This window comes from Trachurus japonicus, chromosome 18 (genome assembly GCF_045865225.1).
Source record: "Trachurus japonicus isolate A0001 chromosome 18, Traja_1.0".
Taxonomy (NCBI): Eukaryota; Metazoa; Chordata; class Actinopteri; order Carangiformes; family Carangidae; genus Trachurus; species Trachurus japonicus.
In genome coordinates, this window is record NC_140924.1 from 15,344,728 (window position 1) to 15,364,399 (window position 19,672).

At 41.7% G+C, this 19,672-nt stretch overlaps 2 protein-coding genes across 2 annotated transcripts; one reads left to right on the plus strand and one right to left on the minus strand.

Annotated features, from left to right (window-relative positions):
- The first annotated feature begins 269 nt into the window (after window positions 1-269).
- On the plus strand, window positions 270-5,339 carry LOC146968925 (uncharacterized). The gene is made up of 8 exons (XM_085759883.1): window positions 270-392; window positions 951-1,525; window positions 1,624-1,712; window positions 1,824-1,996; window positions 2,137-2,274; window positions 2,714-2,809; window positions 2,986-3,060; window positions 3,255-5,339. Exons 1-8 carry the CDS (start codon window positions 384-386, stop codon window positions 5,322-5,324), a joined length of 3,225 nt encoding a protein of 1,074 aa, XP_085616009.1. The 5' UTR covers window positions 270-383; the 3' UTR covers window positions 5,325-5,339.
- An 84-nt stretch (window positions 5,340-5,423) lies between these two features.
- Window positions 5,424-17,696, minus strand: lpcat4 (lysophosphatidylcholine acyltransferase 4). The gene is made up of 13 exons (XM_085758946.1): window positions 17,369-17,696; window positions 15,746-16,109; window positions 14,679-14,791; window positions 12,989-13,049; window positions 12,606-12,664; window positions 11,235-11,269; window positions 9,290-9,344; window positions 8,313-8,395; window positions 8,050-8,175; window positions 7,757-7,913; window positions 7,274-7,366; window positions 6,973-7,108; window positions 5,424-6,126 (listed from the first exon to the last, which is right to left on the minus strand). The coding sequence occupies exons 1-13, from the start codon at window positions 17,456-17,458 to the stop codon at window positions 5,963-5,965; spliced, it is 1,536 nt and encodes a 511-aa protein (XP_085615072.1). The 5' UTR covers window positions 17,459-17,696; the 3' UTR covers window positions 5,424-5,962.
- Between the last annotated feature and the right edge of the window lie 1,976 nt (window positions 17,697-19,672).

Here is a 19,672-nt window from a genome sequence, read left to right on the forward strand (position 1 = left end):
GCTCAATGTGCTCAACTTGTGAAGATAAATCTGTTGTAAATAGCTTTTTAGCCTATGTATAAACATCAACATGAATAAAATATGGTGAAACGTAATTTTTATTTTAGTAACTTTAGAAAACTTGAATCTTTTATAGGCTATTTATTTATTACCATTAGGCTAATTAAAATATTTACAAAAAATTATATTTTAACTGCTTTCTACAAAATCAACTGCAACACAAGTGTTTCATAATTTTTAATCAGGTAAATTTATAGCCACTGTGACTGTGTGAAGCCTGGAACATTCAGCTGCACAGAACCTGAAGTCAGGTGGAAACAAGAATAGTTTATTTTTAAAACATAAAGCTGATGAATACATTTTTACAGCACTGATATAAAGACATGGGAAAGGTAAGCCTCATGAAAATGTATTTCATACTTCCACAATATGTAATAGGCTATTTTTCATCAATTTTGTTTTACAGCGGTATCTAGGGGAGAGTTTTCTGCATTCACTAAGTAATTTGGATGTACAAAGTTGAATATGTGTCAATAATGAAATTACTCGGCTGAATGAGAAAGATTAAACATAGACATATAAATAAATGATAAATAAATGCTTATAACCAACATATGAAACATATGAACCTGATTATTTCAGGTATCAACTATAAAACCAATGTTTGTCACTTTCAGATAAATGTAACATACTGGTAGGCTATGTATTGTAAAACAGTGGAATCAAATTCATTTAATGAATGACATGTTTAATAAAAAAAACCAGTTTGACAAAACATACTTAATTTGTACCTATGTGTTACTGCTTTAAAGGCATTTTTCATTGTTTTTTCTGTATATGTTTTATTCTGTTATTTGGAAATGCATGCAACTCAGCACCAATAACAGACAAACAAAACAAACTGCTGATAATCTGATATTCAACAGTATTTTCACTTTTTTCTTTGACAGAGAAAAAACATCAGAGGTAAAAAGTCGGCTCCCGTGCAGAATCCTCCACCTGAGACCAACCTGAACGACGGTGAAGACCCTGGTCACCTCGACCCGTCGTCTGCTCCCAAAGAGGAGATAGATATCGACAAACCGTCAGAGAGCGGAGTCGGGCACCTTGGTCCATTGGAGCCTCATCAGGCGTGGATGGATGAGGCGGCATCCCATGGAGCTCCGACAGCGGCTGGAGCTCAGTCTGATCAAAATACAGACACACTGTGTTGGACACAAAATGAACCAAACCCGATCCAGCACACCGCAAACAGCGTCCAGCCCCAAATTCGACCTCCTGTGATCCCGTTCCCATTCAACCCCCAGGCTTTACCACCAAGTGTCTGGGTGCAGCCACAGCTCATCATGTTCCCTTGCTGTATGTTGCCTCCAGTCGCCTCCACATCGGACCCCGGGTTTGGTTTTATTACGAGTATGATGGTCCCATACAGCCCTATCCCCCCGCCTCGTTCCTGGTTCCCCCTGGATGAGGTCGACCCCGGCTGGTGCCAGTGTTCACCCACTGTCCACTGTGTGCCGAGCCTGTAAGGAGTTCACAGCAGATGGCACTTTCATGAGTAAGTCCTGATTTTAGTATACTGTACCGTCTCTAATATTGTGTCTCTGACTCCACAACACCAAGGATGGCAGGAGAGACAGTCAACGAGAGCTTAAGTGTGACGCTACAATCTGTAGGGAAAGAGGAGGGTGAAGAGGAGGACAAGGCAGAAGGTCAGAAGGTCAAGAGACTATAAGACAAAAGAGACAGTGGAGGATTTGTCAATTAGTCGGTCCACCTACAAATTTGAGGTACAAGATGATTTTCACCGTCTTTCTTCACAGAAAAACAGCAGAATAACAACAAACCTGATGAGGACAAATCCAACAACACAGGCAATGAGACACAGGAGTCTGTGGTTTCTCCTGGACCTCCAGTGTCTTTGGATGAAGAAACACTGGCAGAATGCGCCTTTGAGGAATATTCGACGATTATGGACTTCCTCTTTCCTGATAAGGTCAACACCTTTGTGTCATTACATAACATCTGGATAAGTGTATTTATTGTTTCTAAAAAAAACAAAGCACCTAAAACTCCAGAAAAACCTTCAGATCTAAAAGTTTTGGTTAAATTTCTGCTATCTCTGACGATGCCCAGATGCACAAAAATGTGGAGGTGAGAGGGACAGAGGATGAGGAAGACGAGGATGCAGCGAAGGAGAAACTGGAGACAGAAAACATCGCCTTTCTGGAGTATCTGGAGGAACTGTGCAGTGATAAGAACTTCGTCAGAAAGGTACGTTTTCAGAGGCCTTAGTAAAAAAAAAAAAAGGCAGGAACTTAAAGGAATAGTTCAACATTTTGGCAAATTGGCCCATTGCCATAATCCCTATAGTCACAGCAGTAGGTTCGTTACCTTTAATTGTCGGTGCAAGCTGTTTTTAGAACGGCGGAGCAGAGCCGTGAGCTGCTCAGAGCTACGCTACGGAGGCTCATGGGATTTCTTGGTTTCCCTCATCAAACTCATCAAATACACAATCCAAAAACTCCAAAACGCTCTGGTGGACAAGTTGTGACCTGCACATTCACCACGCTATGAGATAATAACAGAACGTTACCAGACAGAGTTGTTTTAGAGGGAAATGCAGAGCCTGCTTGCCGAAAAACTGCCCCCAACGGAAATGCGCATCAGCGGTTTTTGCATGAATTTATCATTTTCCAACTCTTACTCTCAGGCGGAGTCGAAGCTGAACACCGAGTTCCTGGAGTCCCTCCTATCTTCAAACCCAGAGATGACCAAACTCTCTGCACTGGAGACACAAGAGCAGGAGGTAAGAGGAGGACAAGCAGTCATTTCGGATTAGATGAATATAAGAATATACTGTATACCATTATAATATGTCAACAGTACTGTGCTGCTGTGAGTGAAGGATAGCACCCCAAAGAAATCCTGCAGGTTGAGCTTTTGGTAAATGACAAGTTTTATTTTTTCTTTCTGATTTTGCAGGTGATGGTGCTACAACAGTCGCAGCAATCTTCTCCCAGCTCCGACAGCGATCCTGTAACTGACAGGACATCTCCGGTGTGTTTCCGCGTCCTGTAGTCATTATCAAGATCCTGTTGAGTTGCAACTGTAACAAATGTGAAATCATCAAATCCCCTAATTTGTGCAAAGTGCAAAACTACATCTCTGTGGGGGACCTTTAATCAACTCCAGTCAGAACGGCTTATTAAGTCATTTTCCTTCTTCCTGTTTTTTTTCCTCCTGGTTCACAGGCTTTGGCTTCGGTGACCCTTCAGGAACAACCTCATCAACCGCCCACCGACTCCATCTGCGATCTTGTACCTGGTCAAACATCTCAGGCGACTCCATGCACAGAGGGAAGAGATTCTCCGGGCCCCCATGTGTCCAATCCAAACAACAATGAACAAAAAGCCTCTCTGGGGACAGATTCAAAGGAAGGACGGTTGCCGACTGACGACACACCGAGACACCTCAATCCTCTCAATACCTTGTCTCGCCCTTGTCACGACAGCTCGGTGGCATTTGACGACGAATTGGCCGGGCCCCTACCTGGAGATCCCAAGTTCCCCTCAACTTCCAGTGTTACAAGGTCAACTGAAGACGCCCTTGCACCTCATTTGAGAGTCAATTTGTTGCCCGATACCCCACCTCAGTCAGCCGGCCCTCCAGCTTTGAGAGTCCTGGCTTGGAAAGCGCTTCCCCCCGATGACCAACATCACCCTGCAAAGCCCTCCACCCTTAAAGACATGTCCCATCCAATCACACATGACCTTAATGCAATTCCTGTGCCACCCAGTTCCTCCTTTGAGTCTCATCCAGACTCCAGTGATGCCCAAGCCGACGGCAATTCATCAGGCTCAGCGCCAGAAGAACAGACCTCAGCAGCACTAAAGGGACTGCCAGTCTCTCAAGAATTAGTGTCACCTCGCATTTTCTCCGAATCCTTAACAAGAGAGTGCCGCGTCATCGTGAAAAACTGTGAGAACATTTTGGAAGAAAGTGCTAAAACATCAGAGACACTGGGGGAAACGGAAAGAAAAGCAAGAGATGAAAGGAAGCAGGAGAATAAAGAGAAGGACACCAAACTTGTTGTCAAAGTCAGACGTAGTCAGAGACTGACAGCCCAAAATGAAAAAGAGAAAGCAGGAAAGAGCATTAAGAAAACACTCAAGTTCACCCCAGAGAACGACGGGGTAATTTATGAAAAACAGACCAGACAGTCCTCAGGAGCAAGACAATTATGCAAAAGAGAGGAGAGTAATTTCGAAGAGCAGAGCCAAGGAACAAAAATAACACAGACAGTCGAGCAATTTTCAGAGATGGCAAAGAAGGACAGACATCAGAGGCTCACAGGGGAGACGGAGAGACTGGCGGTAGAAGCAGGGGAGCAATACCAGGCTGGTGGCTCTAAAGAAAGACAAGAGAAAGAAAACAGTCCGTCAACCACAACTCCACAAGAGAAAAGTGAAAAGGATGAGGCGAGTGCAAAGAAGAAACGGGAAAGGAGAAAAACTCGGAGCAAAACTACAGAGAAAAAATTGGAAAGGACTCTTCTCTTTGTGGCGGAAGATGGGAGGAAAGGCCATCAATCAGAGATGAAGGCTACGCCACAGAGAAAAACACAGGGCAAAGTAGAGGAGTGTTCAAATGAAGAGTCGATTTCAAGTCCGGTTAAAAGAAGCAGAACCGGGAGAAACAAAAAAGAGAGAAGTGAGAAAACCAAGGGTAAAAATGAGGACCTGACAACACGCGAGGCCGGAGAGGTTTCTGCAAACCTCAGTCCCGTTTCTCCACCTATTTCATCAGGAGTTCAGACAGATACTCCGCCGACAACAGACGAGACGACTGACCAAGGCAACCGGAAAGCAGAAGAGCAGAAGCATCCTCTCCCAACCGTTGAGCTACAATCTGCGAAAAGCTGTGAGAAACGTCCGAAACGACCCCCTGGTTCACGCTCAAAGTCAAAACATCGCTCATCCAGTCCCAGACCGAGTCCAGACAAGGCCTCAGGTGTGGAAAGCGAAGGAGACGTAGAGGAACAGAACCTCCCATCAAGTCCAATGAAGAGACGTCTCAAAACCAACAAGGTGGAAATCAAAACAGAAATCCTCCAGAGTCCGACGAAAAGACCAAGGCTGAGGATCAAGTTGAAGGTCAACTCTGGCAGAGCCAAGGATCGGAGCGAAACAAGGACGGGGAAAGGCGACAAGGATGAATCAGTTGACATCTGTTCACCGAGTCGTAGAACAAAGACCGCGGACAAAATGACTTTAAATCTGTCCGATCCAAGTTTGACTGGACAAGAAACTTCAGGAGAATAGTACCTGGAAAACAGGCGAATCTATAGGTCCCAAGATTTCCCTCTGGGGATCAAAGTCCAACTTAAAGACTGAACGCACGAATGTGAAAACAACAAAACATACTTAAAACAATTCATTTTAATTAATTATCAAATGATAAACTATACTGACACAAAAATATATGAACAATTCATTTACAGAGTAAAGCTTGAGTGTATAGTTTCTTTTTGCACATTCCATTGTACCTTTAAAAAATAATAAGAAAAAATATTTAATATACACAAGAGGTAATTGTATAAATAAAACTTTTGTTATGGCTTCAAAAGGCAAAAGTGACTGAGTTATTTTTTTCAGGGTCTTTAAAAAGGCACAGCGGTAAACATACAGGGAGAACCGGCCTCACAAACGCACTGTAGTGTCATGCAGTCACGGTTTGAGTCATTTCTTTGGCTGTGCAATGACGGCAAGTTCGACACGAGAATTTTATAAAAACGCATCCACATGCATACTGTCGGAAACATAAACTTAAAAAAAAAAAAAAAAAGTACAATCCTTCGTCAGTGATTATTCTTCAAACTGTCTTTGGCTGAGCGCACAGAGAATCTGATCATCCTGCAGAGAGAGGAATCCAATGTTTGGTTTTACATCCAGAAAACTTCTCATTCAGACTTCTTCTTGTTGTTGTTGTTGACATTGTGCATGTTCTCGTTGTTGTTGACGGCCGCCCCGTTGGCCAGCGAACTGAGCGTCTCCTCCGGCTGCAGGTATTCATTCACCACTCTCTGATAGGTCGGGTGGGTCGTCAAGACTCGCAGTAAGCTTTCTGAGGAAGCAAAGCAGAGGTGATGAGAATTTAAAAGCGCCAGGAAATTAACTCATATTATCCTTCTGTTTCTAAAAACTTGTAAGCTTTTTAATTTACACAAAATAATGTCTCAATCTACACATTTAAGACACAGACTCAGATCATCTACTCCATATAAGGAACTAGTGGAGAAAGTGTGAAAATCTACTAGAAAGTGTTTCCGTTAGCTTTAAAACATTTCTTTTCTCAAAATGAAGCAACTTTAGAATAACTTTATTGATATGGCACCTACTTACAATGTGCTATGACAAATAATAGCTCCATAATCAGCAAAAATTCTCAACCAATAAGTTCATCTTTGCATGTTAGATCACTTATAGAAGACAAAAAACATGATGCAAGAATAAATAATAACACTAAACAACAAAATTAATAAATGAATAAATAATTAAATGCCTGGTTTACCCAGCTAACTAATTCCCGATGACTGACTGATGTCTGGACCACCTACCTAATCAACACACTCAGAAAATAAATAGAGAAAAAAAAGTATAAAAACAGAAATTGCATTGCATTTCCATAAGCACAATGAATCAATCCTGTGTTTTTCATTGTCTCTATTTATATTTTTCTATCCTTCAGTCTACATACCTGTTTCAACATAATTTTGCTTACACTGATGAAGAGTAATTTTTTATCTCTAAGGGAATCAGAGTTCCCTCACTAATATGCAAATGTATGAAGATTGCACATCAACATTTTAATCAGATCGTTCTCGGTTCAGTCAACAGTGAGTATTTAAGATTTCCTCATCAATGGGCCACACTTCATGCTGCTGCAGACTCATTAATCACAGATGCCAACCTTCAGTGAGCGAGCCTCGTGTGGACGCCTCCGTGTACAGTTCAGCGGTGCCGTGCTGACGAACGCCCAGCAGCGCCCCCATGAGGTGTGACAGCTCCTCTGCACTCAGACTGCCTCGGCCCTCCCGGTCAAACAGCTGCAGAAAAAAAGGGATTTCATTCACAAAAATGAATAAATTGGAGAAATAATACAAGGAAATCTGGAAAACAGCAGGTCAGAGACATTCGATGCTCTGCAAAAAAAATCGTTCAGTGAAAAAGCAACAGATTAAATATGACACACAGAAAAAAAGAGTACTTACATTAAAAGCTGTGTGTAGTAGTGACTTGAAGCTGACAAACCCTGAGAGGGCAGCAACACTGAGATACAACTGTCTGAAGTCCACCGTCTCACCCTGGAGGAAAAAATATATAAAAACACCACATTTATTAGTCTTTATTTAATGTTTTGATTATAATCTTTGGCCCATTACTCAAAAATAATGAATCGCTGATTGATACAGCTGTAGAAACCCTCGTTTTTACATTAAATTGACCAGATTTGACCAAAGCTCTGGTGAAAAACACACATCTGCCTGGTGTATTTGCTGCTACAACAACAACAAAACCCCAAACTACAGCAGCTGGATGACAGCCACAACGCTCCAGAGGACATTTAGTGCTTTGCTGCACCTGTTACCTATAAATAAATAAAAATGTCCTCTGAGATGTGTGTGTGTGTGTGTTTGAGTGTGTGTGTGTTAATCCTCCAAGACAAACACAGAGTAACAGCAGGCTTCTTGTACCTTGGAGTAGAAACCACAGACGGTGACCGCCGTCTCTCTGTCCGTCAGACCCAGAACGGAGGCGAGCTCGTCTGCGCTGGCCTTCGACCCCTGAGCTCCGGACTGACACCTGTCAATCATCCGGTTCAGAGCTGCCTCCACCTCAGACGCCTCCAGGCTGAGAGAGGGAGGAAAAAGAGCGTTAAATTTTGATTTTTCCTTTTAAAAAAAAGCAGTGAAACATTTTATTTAAAACCATATATTTCAGGCCACGAGTGTGTTTTTGTGCGTGTGTGTGTCGCCTCGTCTCTTACCCGTGTTTCTGCAGCAGTGACAGTGTTTTCCTGGCAGGAGAGTCCAGAGGAAGAGACAGACCGCCCAGCTTACTGACAGGAACTCCACCCTCCATCACATCGTCGGTAGCCGGGACTCCCAGCTCCCTGAAAACACATCGAAAACAGACGATTCAGAATTAGAAGAGTTTGTTTTTTGCGATTTGTCTGAGTGAAACAAAGTGAATCAGTTGAATTTCTATGACGCCGTGTAGCTGACAGGAGTGTGTGATTCTTCCTCTTACTTGGCCATGAGCTTCTGAACGTTGTCTGCGTACAGGTTGGGGTCGTTCTTCTCCTCCTGGGACGGGTGGTAAACCGGCAGGAACTGGAGCACAATAAGAGAAAAACTAAACAAAACAGCCATTGTTTCTTTTTTTAATCTCTTGTAAAGTCACAGTAACGGCAGCAGACGGGACAATCACAGGTTGGAGTTAAACACAGGAATCACCAGATCCAACAACTGTGACATTCCTGAACAATAATGGAGGATGTAATGAAAGAGTAGTGAAGGTTAAGTTAACATGTGAATATCAAGAGTCCAAGCTTCTGACTACAGAGGATTAAAAACTGGCTTCTCTTATAGAAACAAACTTTCTCCTGTTTTTGGTGAACTCAGACGTCCAGTTTTTCTTGTTGTGCAGCTGCAACACGTTGCATAAGAGTCTAAAACCTTCTTTACTTTTATTCTACAGTCACTTTAAATCTTTAATCACATCACACTTTACTCCCAGACGTTCCTGGTTTAGCTGATCTGTACACCATTATCTGATTATCTTTAATTATTGCTGAGGTTTTTATTCATTCTTAAGGTTTCTGTGTTTTTTTGTTGTTATATCACTTTTTGATTGTGTTTCCTGCTACTTCTGTGTCTAAACTCAACATTACTGTTTCTTGTGTTTTAGTTTATCTTATATACATAGTAGATCAGTCCGGTGATAAATCTGAGTTAAAATAAAAGTTAAAAAAACAAAACACATAAATAACAGAGTAAAACTCCATATCTGACCACACCCAGCACAGCTGACAGGTATAGGTGTGCTCGGCTGCACCTGTTGCTGCACCCAGCACTGATATCAGCAGTGTACACACACACACACACACACACACACACACACACACACACACACACACACATACACTGAGCAGCACACTCATACATCACTGCAACAACGTGAGAGAGAGTGTGACATGTTATTGATCAAGTGATCGGCCTCCTCACCTCCACTGTGGTGTTGGTGTAGAGCTGTGAGGTCGTGTGCCACAGCGCCTCCAGCCTGAAGGACACAAAGGACAATGTTATATTTCATATACAGAAAAAATATATACACCTTTAGATTCCTTCAATCCAAAACGCATTGTATTTAAAAGTCTGTAAAAATCATGTACGATAGCATCAAGAGCTGCAAATGACATCTGATTAGTGAATAAACAGAAATAGTATTCTTCCTGTTACTGTAACCAATGTCTGGAGAGAAGTTAAATCAATTTAGAAGATCTTTCCCTCTATGTAAACTATGTAATTAAAGCAGAAGTAAGTGGTCCGGTCGTTTTCGCTAATGCTGCGTTCCAGGCAGGCTTTTGAAATCGTAAATTACAGCTTCAAGTCACAACTTACGACTTTGTAGCGTTTCAGGCAACCCACTCGTGTTTTTCCGACCTGTTTTACCGGTGAAAGTCACTATAACGGCCACTCGTAACTTCCGACCGGTGAACTCGTACCAGTTCGATCTGGTACGAGTTCACCGGTCGGAAAAATACGAGTTTCCTTGAACGCACCATAACAGTCCTCGTCGCTACGTCACCACATTCACGGCGTTCCTTGGCTGCACACACAGCCCTGCATGCCGTTCTCTCTCCTCATTGGATAAAAACTGTAGGATACGATAAATGTTTTCTCCTCGGCTCAGAGCAGAGCAGAGTGACTGAGAGACCCGTGTTTCGGTCCAAACACTCTATGTAAGTGATTGCTGTCGGAAGATATAACTATTTAAGACTTATATTAAAGCAGAAGTAAGTGATATATTTGTGTTAATATAAGTCTTAAATAGTTATATCTTCCGACAGCAATCACTTACATAGAGTGTTTGGTCTGAAACACGGGTCTCTCAGTCACTCTGCTCTGCTCTGAGCCGAAGAGAAAACATTTATCGTATCCTACAGTTTTTATCCAATGAGGAGAGAGAACGGCATGCAGGGCTGTGTGTGCAGCCAAGGAACGCCGTGAATGTGGCGACGTAGGGACGAGGACTGTTATGGTGCGTTCAAGGAAACTCGTATTTTTCCGACCGTGAAGTGGTACCAGTTCGATCTGGTACGAGTTCACCGGTCGGAAGTTACGAGTGGCCGTTATAGTGACTTTCACCGGTAAAACAGGTCGGAAAAACACGAGTGGGTTGCCTGAAACGCTACAAAGTCGTAAGTTGTGACTTGAAGCTGTAATTTACGATTTCAAAAGCCTGCCTGGAACGCAGCATTAGCGAAAACGACCGGACACTTACTTCTGCTTTAACACAAATATATCACTTACTTCTGCTTTAAACTCCATTTATGAAATCACAGTTAAAGTGCTTTAAAATTATGAAAATAAATGTAGAAAAAAATAGAAAAACAACAAGCAAATTCAAAGTAAGTCAAGTAAAATCAGGAAATGCCTTTTGATAAAAATAAGATTTGACACAGCCACTGATGCTTTCTAGACACTCCGATTCCCCAAAACGGAATAATTACCACACACAGCAACACAAAACAAGAAATAGTAATGTTTCTTCAATCATTTCAGATGAATCTAAACGGTGATAGTGATGTGAAAAACAAGATATATATAGCTAAACTCTCGTTCGTTACTATTGTTCTCATTCAAATAACGTGCTGGTTTTCTACCCGGAAGTAGAGTGTAAACAACAAGGCGATTCGGTCTATAATGTGCTCAGGTTCAGTCACTGGTAACTGAGTAAATCTGTTGGAAAACTCTCTGAGGCCTCGAGGACGTTGAACCTCATCAGCTCCACTCACTCAACTTCCTGCCTGTGTTGTAATCCAGGACTTTTACTGTCGAGTGTGAATCCTCTCCAAAACAACGGAGCGACCTCACATTCACTGACAGATTATGGAGAGGAGGAGAAGAAGGAGGAGAAGAAGGAGGAGGAGGAGGAGGAGGAACTCACCAGGTTGTTCCTTTGTAGGTCCAGCGAACGGTATCCTGAGGAAGAGTCATAAAGAGACTGATCAAACACAACCAGGGAGAAGAACAAACACACAAGGAGCAGACGGAGGGTGGGGAGGGTTTTTCATTTCTATAAACGTGTGTAATAATTACAGTCACATTCCCCTCATAACACACGGCGACAAAAAAAAACATCAGGCTGCATGTTCATGTTCAGAAACACAACAACAGTCTGTGACACACACACACACACGCTGGTGTTTGGATAAGGAAGTGATGAGGGAGACGTGACAGATAAAGATGTAAAAAAGTGGTGAAAACAAAAGTGGCATCGCAGAACAAAGCCTCTCCTGTCCTCCTGTGTGTGTGTGTGACACCATTTCTGATGTTGTTTTGTTTAAAACCATCTCCAGCATCTAGCCCTTACATATACTGTAGGTCTTTGTGCTGCGTGTGTGTGTTTACAGAGTGAACCGTTCCCCTCTGACTGTGTCACTTTAAGAGAAAAGGCTTCAGGATGCCTTCCTTCCTTTTTCATTATGGTTTAATCCACTTTATTATTTATAGAACAACAAAAATGTTTTCATTTCATGTGTTTTTTTGCTTCACTTGCATTTTAAATTTTACCTTTTGAAAATGAACTTTACTTTTCAACCAAGATATCCAGTCGTTTTCAACTGACCTTGGATTAATCTGCTGTTTATATACAGTGTGTGTGTGTGTGTATCAACATCTGTATGCAGATGGGACTGTATCTGTATCTATACAGGTGTAGATGCTATTCAAGTTTGTTTTTATGTGTGAATAAGTTTGCATAGTTGTCTATATCTGGTATTTATAGATATTAATTTAACATTAGTCACCAAAGTTTCCTTCTTGTCGTCTTTATCTGACTGTAATGTATTTATTCTTTATCTGAATAACAATAACTACATTACATATCATCTCCCAGTCAATTATTGAACCCTTGACTGTTTCAGTTTAATTTATTTGACAAGAGACAATGTACATTAATAAAACATTGTAAAAAAAAAACAAATGTAAATGCACCGGAGTTAGCTAAAAAAGCTAGTTTTCATCGCCAGTCCCTCTGCCTGATGATAAAGGGCAACCTTAAAAAAGAGCAACAATGAGGTTCTGTGTCATATTATCTGTTGAAGTGATATAAAAAGACTTTCTAAAAATAGTTAAGTGTCCTCTGACTCTCTGAATAAACCTAAAAACTGGACTAAAACATCTTAATCTCATCTCTTTTTTACTAAACCTTTAACAGTGGCAACAGGTATGAAAACCTGTGATGTTTCTCTGTGTTAAAATGTTGTTAGAAACCAGTGGATCAACTCGCCACCCCTCAATAAAAAAGTTCACTCACCTTGCTGTTGGGGTAACGCAACAGAACAGGTTGGACCGGGACGCCGGCGAGGAAGGCACCTGATGATGAACGACATGGAAAAAATGAGCACGAGTGGAATTAGACAGAAGTCAAGAGGAAGAAGAGTTAGTCATCCTGTTGTTAGCAGCAGCGATGCCTCTCTCTCCCTCTCATTCCTCTCATTCCTGCAGCGGCTCTACAACACGCCGTCTGAGTCAGACATCAAGAAAAACCAGATGGGATCAGTTTCTTTCCTTGTGCTGTTTACACTCACTCATTCAGGCTGATTCATGGGCACAGGGCAGGTGTAAAAAAGAAAAAAAGGTGTGGACGAGACCAGAGCTTCATCTCTCCTCAGGTTTATTGGCGGTTAAGACACTCACCGGGTTTGAATTTGATGAGCGCGCGGCCGTTAGTTGTGGTTCCCTCTGGAAACATCAGCATCTGGACAAAGAAAAGAAGGAAACATGATTTATTTAGGAGTTAAAAAGAAGAGCTGTGGTGTCTTCTCTCTCTTTCTTCTCTCAGCAGGTGGATTTTAAAAAAAATCTTTGGACAAAATAAACAAGTGATCAAACACACACACACACACACTTCTCTGCAGACGATGCATCTACAGGTCACTCCTTCTTTTCTGGAGGAGGGTCTGGCGAGCGAGACTACTCTGGACTCAGTGGTTATGAACCGACAGACTGGTTTACATTCAACTTCTGTACAACACGCTCACAAGCACCTGGCCTGCAGTTATATTTGCATTCATTTCTGAGCTATGTTAAAGAGGAACTAAGCAGGATTTCTCGCTATGCTACATTTTTACCTTAATTAAAAAGCTCCGGAGTAATTGTGATCATTAACTACAGTACATGACTTGTGACTTGTTATGAGTGAGAACGGAGGCTCTCTGCCTTCACCTGGCGTCTCACGGCTAAAAACCAACCTTACAACATCAGTGTAGTTACCCGGTGTCCCAGCTCTCGTCTCTGCAACACCGCAACACAAACGCGCTCCGTAACCCGTAATCTTTTGTTCATGACGGTTAAAACTACACAAACACACACGTCGTAACATCGTATATGTTATGTAACTTTATCCACCTCTCCATTTATTGATTTGCAGACTTGCATAGTTCCCCTTAAAAGGGATAGTTCAACATTTCGGCAAATTGGCCCATTGCTATAATCGCTATAGTCACAGCAGTCGGTTCGTTACCTTTAATTGTCGGTGTAAGCTATTTTTAGAACGGCGGAGCAGAGCCGCGAGCTGCTCAGAGCTACGCTACGGAGGCTCATGGGATTTCTTGGTTTCCCTCATCAAACTCATCAAATACACAATCCAACAACTCCAAAAACCTCTGGTGAACAAGTTGTGACCTGCACATTCACCACGCTATGAGATAATAACAGAACGTCACGTCACGAGAGTTGTTTTCGATGCAAATGCAGAGACTGCTTGCCGACAAACTGCCCCCGACGGGAACGTGCATCAGCAGTTTTGCATGAATTTACCTTGAAAACAACAACAAATACTGACCTAGGGTTTTGTTTGTTTAATGCTGCTGTATATCGTCTCATGCTTCAGGATGCCATCATGACATACTGTAGTATGGATATTGTATAAAAACGTCTTGACAAAAGCAGAACCAAAAGCAGAATCTGCACAGGAGGAGATGTGTTTGAAAGATGGAGGCAGCTGAAAGTGGAGAAGAACTTGAGGACAGACGCCAGAGTGGCTACTACTGTAACTTTTTGCACAATATTCTGCTTTCCCAGTGCATGTTTACAGCTTTATCTGCTTCATTTTGTTCTATTAAGCTGGAGTCTGAGGAGGGGAAAACAACGCACTGCAGCAACAAGTCTAACATCCAGCTCCTTTAACTAACCTACAGCAGCTGAATCTACAGATTTACAGATGTTTCTACCAGCGCTGCACTACTGTTGTTCCTGTAGTTGACAACGATCTGCATAAACTGGATAGATGGGTATCAACTGTAAACAGGACGGCAGCCAAGAAGGAAGATCGTTGTTTCTTCACTTGCGAATCTGTTTACAGGAGACAATCTGCGTTTACTCTCACCTGAGGCCAGTGGCCGTCGGAGGTCAGCCTCTCCCTGACCTGGGTGACGGCCTTTTTCCTCGACTCCGGGTCCTTCCTGCTCACCAGCACCGCCTGGTTGAACTCCAGCAAAGCTGAAACAGAAATCAATGAATGAATAAATAAATAAACCTAAAACCAGAGGAGCCCAGAGACAGACCGCCAAGAAAGCAACGCAGGAAGTACCAGAGAAGATTACAGCCCATAAAACTGAGTCACTTGTTTATCTTTGAACTTCCTCGAATACTTTTATTTTCCTCTTCGTTCATCTTAATATCACAGTCTTGGTTTTCTGCCTAGTGGGTGAGCAGCAAAACCACAGTAGAGGGAGATTCCCTCGTCTATGACTTCATTGCTGTGTCTGACAGTGAGGTGCAGGAAAGAAAATAAAAGTTTAAAAAATGGATTAAAAACATGAGATTGAGCTTCAGTGCCTCAGCTCAGAGCCGGCTTCCGAATCCTCCCGGTTTTATGTTGTTATGGATGTCAAAACGTCACCCAGCCCTTTTGTGCTAATGATAAGAGTGATAAAAGATATTATTTTAATGTATTATCTGTTTTTATTTATTTTTATTATCCAAAATTGCTGCTGTCGTCTTTTAGAATTATTGTCTTGTTTTAAATGTCTGTTTAGGCCTCTAATGGCGAGATGAATGACAAATGTGTGTGTGTTAGTATGTTTTCTTATATTTAGTGTTTTCTATACTTCTGATGCATATTTGGAGACCACCATGTTGATATCTATTGTATGACATCTATTAGCACTTCGTGAAGCTTTTTTGTCCTGTTTTTGCAGCACTGCAGCATTGCCCTTTGTCCAAGGCAAATTAAATAAAATAATAATTAATGAGACCAATGAAACTGACTTTGACTTTGAAATTGACTTGAATAAATTATGTTTTTTTCCCAGTTGTTTGAACCCTTCATTTGTTGAGCGACCACCGGTAAAAAAGAAGGTGAAGACAGTGGACAGGTGCAGAAGAAGATGTTCATATCTAAAAAGTGTTACATTGATGTGAATTTCTGATAAAGAAAAAGCTGCGTCTCACCTCCGATGACCGGCAGGCTGGCGTTCTCCGACCGCGACACCACCGTCGCCAGCTGGGCCGGACACAGGACCAGCATGTCCAGGAAGCCGCTGTGTGGCGCCACCACCAGCACCGGCGCCTCCTTCAGGTCCGCCCGGCGACCTTTGACCTTCACCCACAGGAAGCCCAGGCAGAAGAAGACGCCTCGGCTCAGCGTCAGGATGATGGGGTGGAGGAGCCAGCGCCTCCAGCCCGTCACGGGCCGAGAGCGCTCCTGCTCGGAGAGGCCGGCCAGTCGTAGCCGGGCGATGGGCCACATGATGAGGAAGAGCAGGGCCCCCAACGTGGTGCGGAGCGGGAAGAGGATGCTGCCCAGGATGATGCCCTGAGGACAAACACAACAAACACATCAACACAACTTCTAAACAAAGTCCATTCATTCATGATTGAACATGTTTACCAGTCTGAAGACCAGTTTGGAGGGTTTCACCTATATATAGTTACAGTTACGATGCCCAACCCTTTTTTAACATGACTGACAAAGAGTTACGTAACACTGCAGCAGGTCGTTCGTTATCTGTCAGGTCTGGACTGTGTCAAAAACATTTGACTCGTCTGTTATGCTATGGTCCCATGGTCACAAGGCAAAATAGCAAAGTGAAACCAAAGTGACTCCTGGCCTGGGGGACGTCCCCGCAGCTTTAAAGGGGAGATAAGAAAACGGAAAACAGAAATAAGGAATGGTCAGTTTTGTTTAGATTCATTTTTAAAAAACACTCTAGGATGAACATTGTTGATATCACCTGGTAATCATTTCGATAACTGATCGATCTGCTGATTATTTCACTGAATACTTGTGGTTTAAGCTATAATACGTTAAAAAAACGGTCCAAATGTCTCGGTGTCCCAAAGCCAAACCTTTACATTTTACTATAACAACATGGAAAACAAGAAAATAGAAAAAGCTCCATATTTGGGAGCTTTACAAAAAGGTATATTTGACTTCTAATTACTTTATCAAGTAGTTTGTTAGTTTTCTGTTGATCTACTAATTAGTTTAGATCGATGACAGGTCCAGGGCTGAGACCAGTGATAATTTTCCTTCAGTTAATGTGCCGATTACAATCTTTTTGTCTATTAATCATCAGAAAATACAATTGATACCTATGTATAAACTTAAGTGTCCCATATACTTTCCGCTTGAGAAACCCAGCAGACATCTTATGTTACACTGCCTTCAAAGTTGGCACTGGTTTCCTGGGGATGGACTAATTGATAAATGACTTATCTAACCGTTTCTGTTCTACACAGCAGCAGCCTTATCTGACATGGCTTTAAAATTAAGCACATTTTGAGTTGGTGATGAGAAGAAATTAGGAAGCTATAACTTTAAACTCCTGACAGTTTTAATTAGCCTACAGCCTGATTAGTTTCAGGCAAATGCTGGGAGCTAAATTAAGCCCTTCAAGGGTAGCCTACATAATATATCATCTTTAATAGGACCTGCCAGCCTGACACCTTAATGCTGGTAAAAACTTTTTGTGACTCTCAACAGGAGTTCAAACCCGAATCAAAGGGAAAAAGGAAAAGAAAAAGAAGGAAGAAAAAAAAAATCAAAGATGGAGTCTTTAATTTGTCCGTTACCCTGATCCTCTGCGCCCTGGTCAGCTTCACCTCGTGAAAAAACGGATGAGGATATTCTTGTGTTGATGAGTGACAGCCGTGCTTCTCCATGGTGACGAGCCAAGCCTGACAGAAGAAGTCAGGCTAAAAAAAAAATATCTATATAAATATCTATAATTATGTATGTGTGTCTGTAACGTTATACGTTAAAAAGTAAACAAAAGTACCGTCCCTTTAAGAGAAACAGAGAGAAAACACACAAAAAAATGTTCGGGAAAAGTGAGAAAGACGAGCTGTTCTAGAACGTTGACAACGTCACAGAACGTTCTATGTTTTAAAAACACGTTAGTAGTGTGTGTGTCTCTCGCGCGGTCCAGATTTAAAACCAAACGTTAGCTTAAAAAACGGTTGAGGAGAGCTAAGTTACTCCACTCCGACAACCAGAAAAAATAAATAAACGACGAACTAAAAACACACAGCCTCAGTCTCACTTTCTTCGCTCCACATGGGGAAACAAACGCACACACACACGCCGAGGAAAAGACGCCCATCCTCTCTCTCTTGTAGCCTCTCCTCCTCTCCTCACCTGTCCCGCCCCCTCGCCCGGCTGACAGCCAGGCCGACCGGTCAGGCGAGTCCAGTCTCCCCGCTCCCCGAAACCAGAGCCCGGGGGGACTGCGAGGCAAGGCCCGGGGAAACGAAGTACGGAGCTACGGAAGCCCCGTATCGCCATAGGGGGGGGGGGGGGAGAAAAGCAAGTGAAGTTTATGGGATGTAAAATCACCGTTTCCAGGAAATTAGGCAAAAAAAAAAAAAGATAGTTTGTCACGGTAATTACTTCTTTGACATAATACAAGTAAATTATAAGAAATTAACTGGTTTTTTTTTTTAATTAACTTTTTGACAATAAGTATTTTTCTTTTATTTTTTCCGTCCTTTATCCAACCTGGTTGCCATGAAAAATAACAGACCACAAAAATGCACAAGTTAAAATGTGATAAACAAACTAAGTAGCCTACAAGAAGTGTGAAAGTATATGAATATATTTTACGTTTTGTAAAATAGCCTATGTATGAATTTTAACTTTTTTAGGTATATATTTGTTTATTGTGTTTTTATATCTATCTATCTATCTATCTATCTATCTATCTATCTATCTATCTATCTAAAGTTACTGTGTGTATTTTCATTAGATAGGCCTACTGATTCAGAAAAAAAAATATTTAGAGCACTATGGACATGAAAACATGTTGAAACCCTAGCTTACCTATTTAATTGTCTAACATTTTTATTTGCAATAAACCAAATGCACACACATAACTGTGAATAAGATTATGTGATCTGTAAAAAAAAAAAAAAAAAAAAAGGGGGTTCAATAAAACATTTTCATATACACAAATGTCAGTCTTAAACCCTCAACAGCTGGCTTAACAACTCCCATTCAGCCCATGTATGAGAGATTATATTTGCATTTCCAAACACTGTTGTGACCTACACAGGGAAGTGCTGCACATTTTGTATCTGGCTAAAGCAAAAACTGAACTGGAAAACTGCTTTGTAATAGTACAGATGATGCAACCAGTGTAATGAATTGACATAAAATTCCTATGATTTAACATAACATTGCAAGAAAATACTTGGATCTCATCCTCTTTTATTGTTGTTGTTGTCGTGTTTTGGGATGTTGGCCAATTTTCACACCTACTATTTATCTCTAAAGCCGTGCAGCCTCTCTGCTACCTGCCACTCAAGTTTAGCCTCTGCCCTACCTGAGGGCTATTGTTCTGGCTGTAGGGTGTTGCTGCTGATACCAATACCCAACTCCCACACCCACAGAGAGATAATATAAAGAAAAGGTTAGAGAGAAAATGAAGGAGGTCAAAATCAGCTAAGTTCTGTAGATTTTTTTTATTTTATTTTATTCTTTTTATATATAAAGTTGTATTAATGGACCATTCACAGTTTGCCAGCCAAGTTGTGACATTGTGTGTGTTTAGTTTCACCAAAAAAAAGTTCAGTTTCCATATCCCACGCCCTGATTTGAACTGAAACAGGAAGTCCAGGGTCATTAAAGCAACAAAGGTGTTATTCATGGGACACACGGCAGGTAGCGATCATGGCCGCCGGTCTCTGCTTTTAAGGTTTTCTTGCAATCAAGTCGTATTTTGTTATAAATAATAATTAAATCTGTTGATTTCTTTAAGGATAAAGGCAGCTCAGCTTTCTTATCAGACTCATCATGTCTGTGTGTGTTACTAAATAAAGGTTTTCCAGACTATAAACACTGAGCAGAGATAATTCAAGTATCATTTAATCCTTTCCATT

Coding starts and splice junctions, on each gene's coding strand:
- LOC146968925 (XM_085759883.1), top strand. Junction 1,713..1,823: donor AGAGGAGGACAAGGCAGAAG/GTCAGAAGGTCA, acceptor CTTTCTTCACAG/AAAAACAGCAGAATAACAAC. Junction 2,810..2,985: donor TGGAGACACAAGAGCAGGAG/GTAAGAGGAGGA, acceptor CTGATTTTGCAG/GTGATGGTGCTACAACAGTC.
- lpcat4 (XM_085758946.1), bottom strand. CDS start 17,458: ATGGAGAAGCACGGCTGTCACTCATCAACACAAGAATATCCTCATCCG. Junction 14,792..15,745: donor CAGCCTGCCGGTCATCGGAG/GTGAGACGCAGC, acceptor TTTCTGTTTCAG/CTTTGCTGGAGTTCAACCAG. Junction 13,050..14,678: donor CCGACGGCCACTGGCCTCAG/GTGAGAGTAAAC, acceptor TTCTTTGTCCAG/ATGCTGATGTTTCCAGAGGG.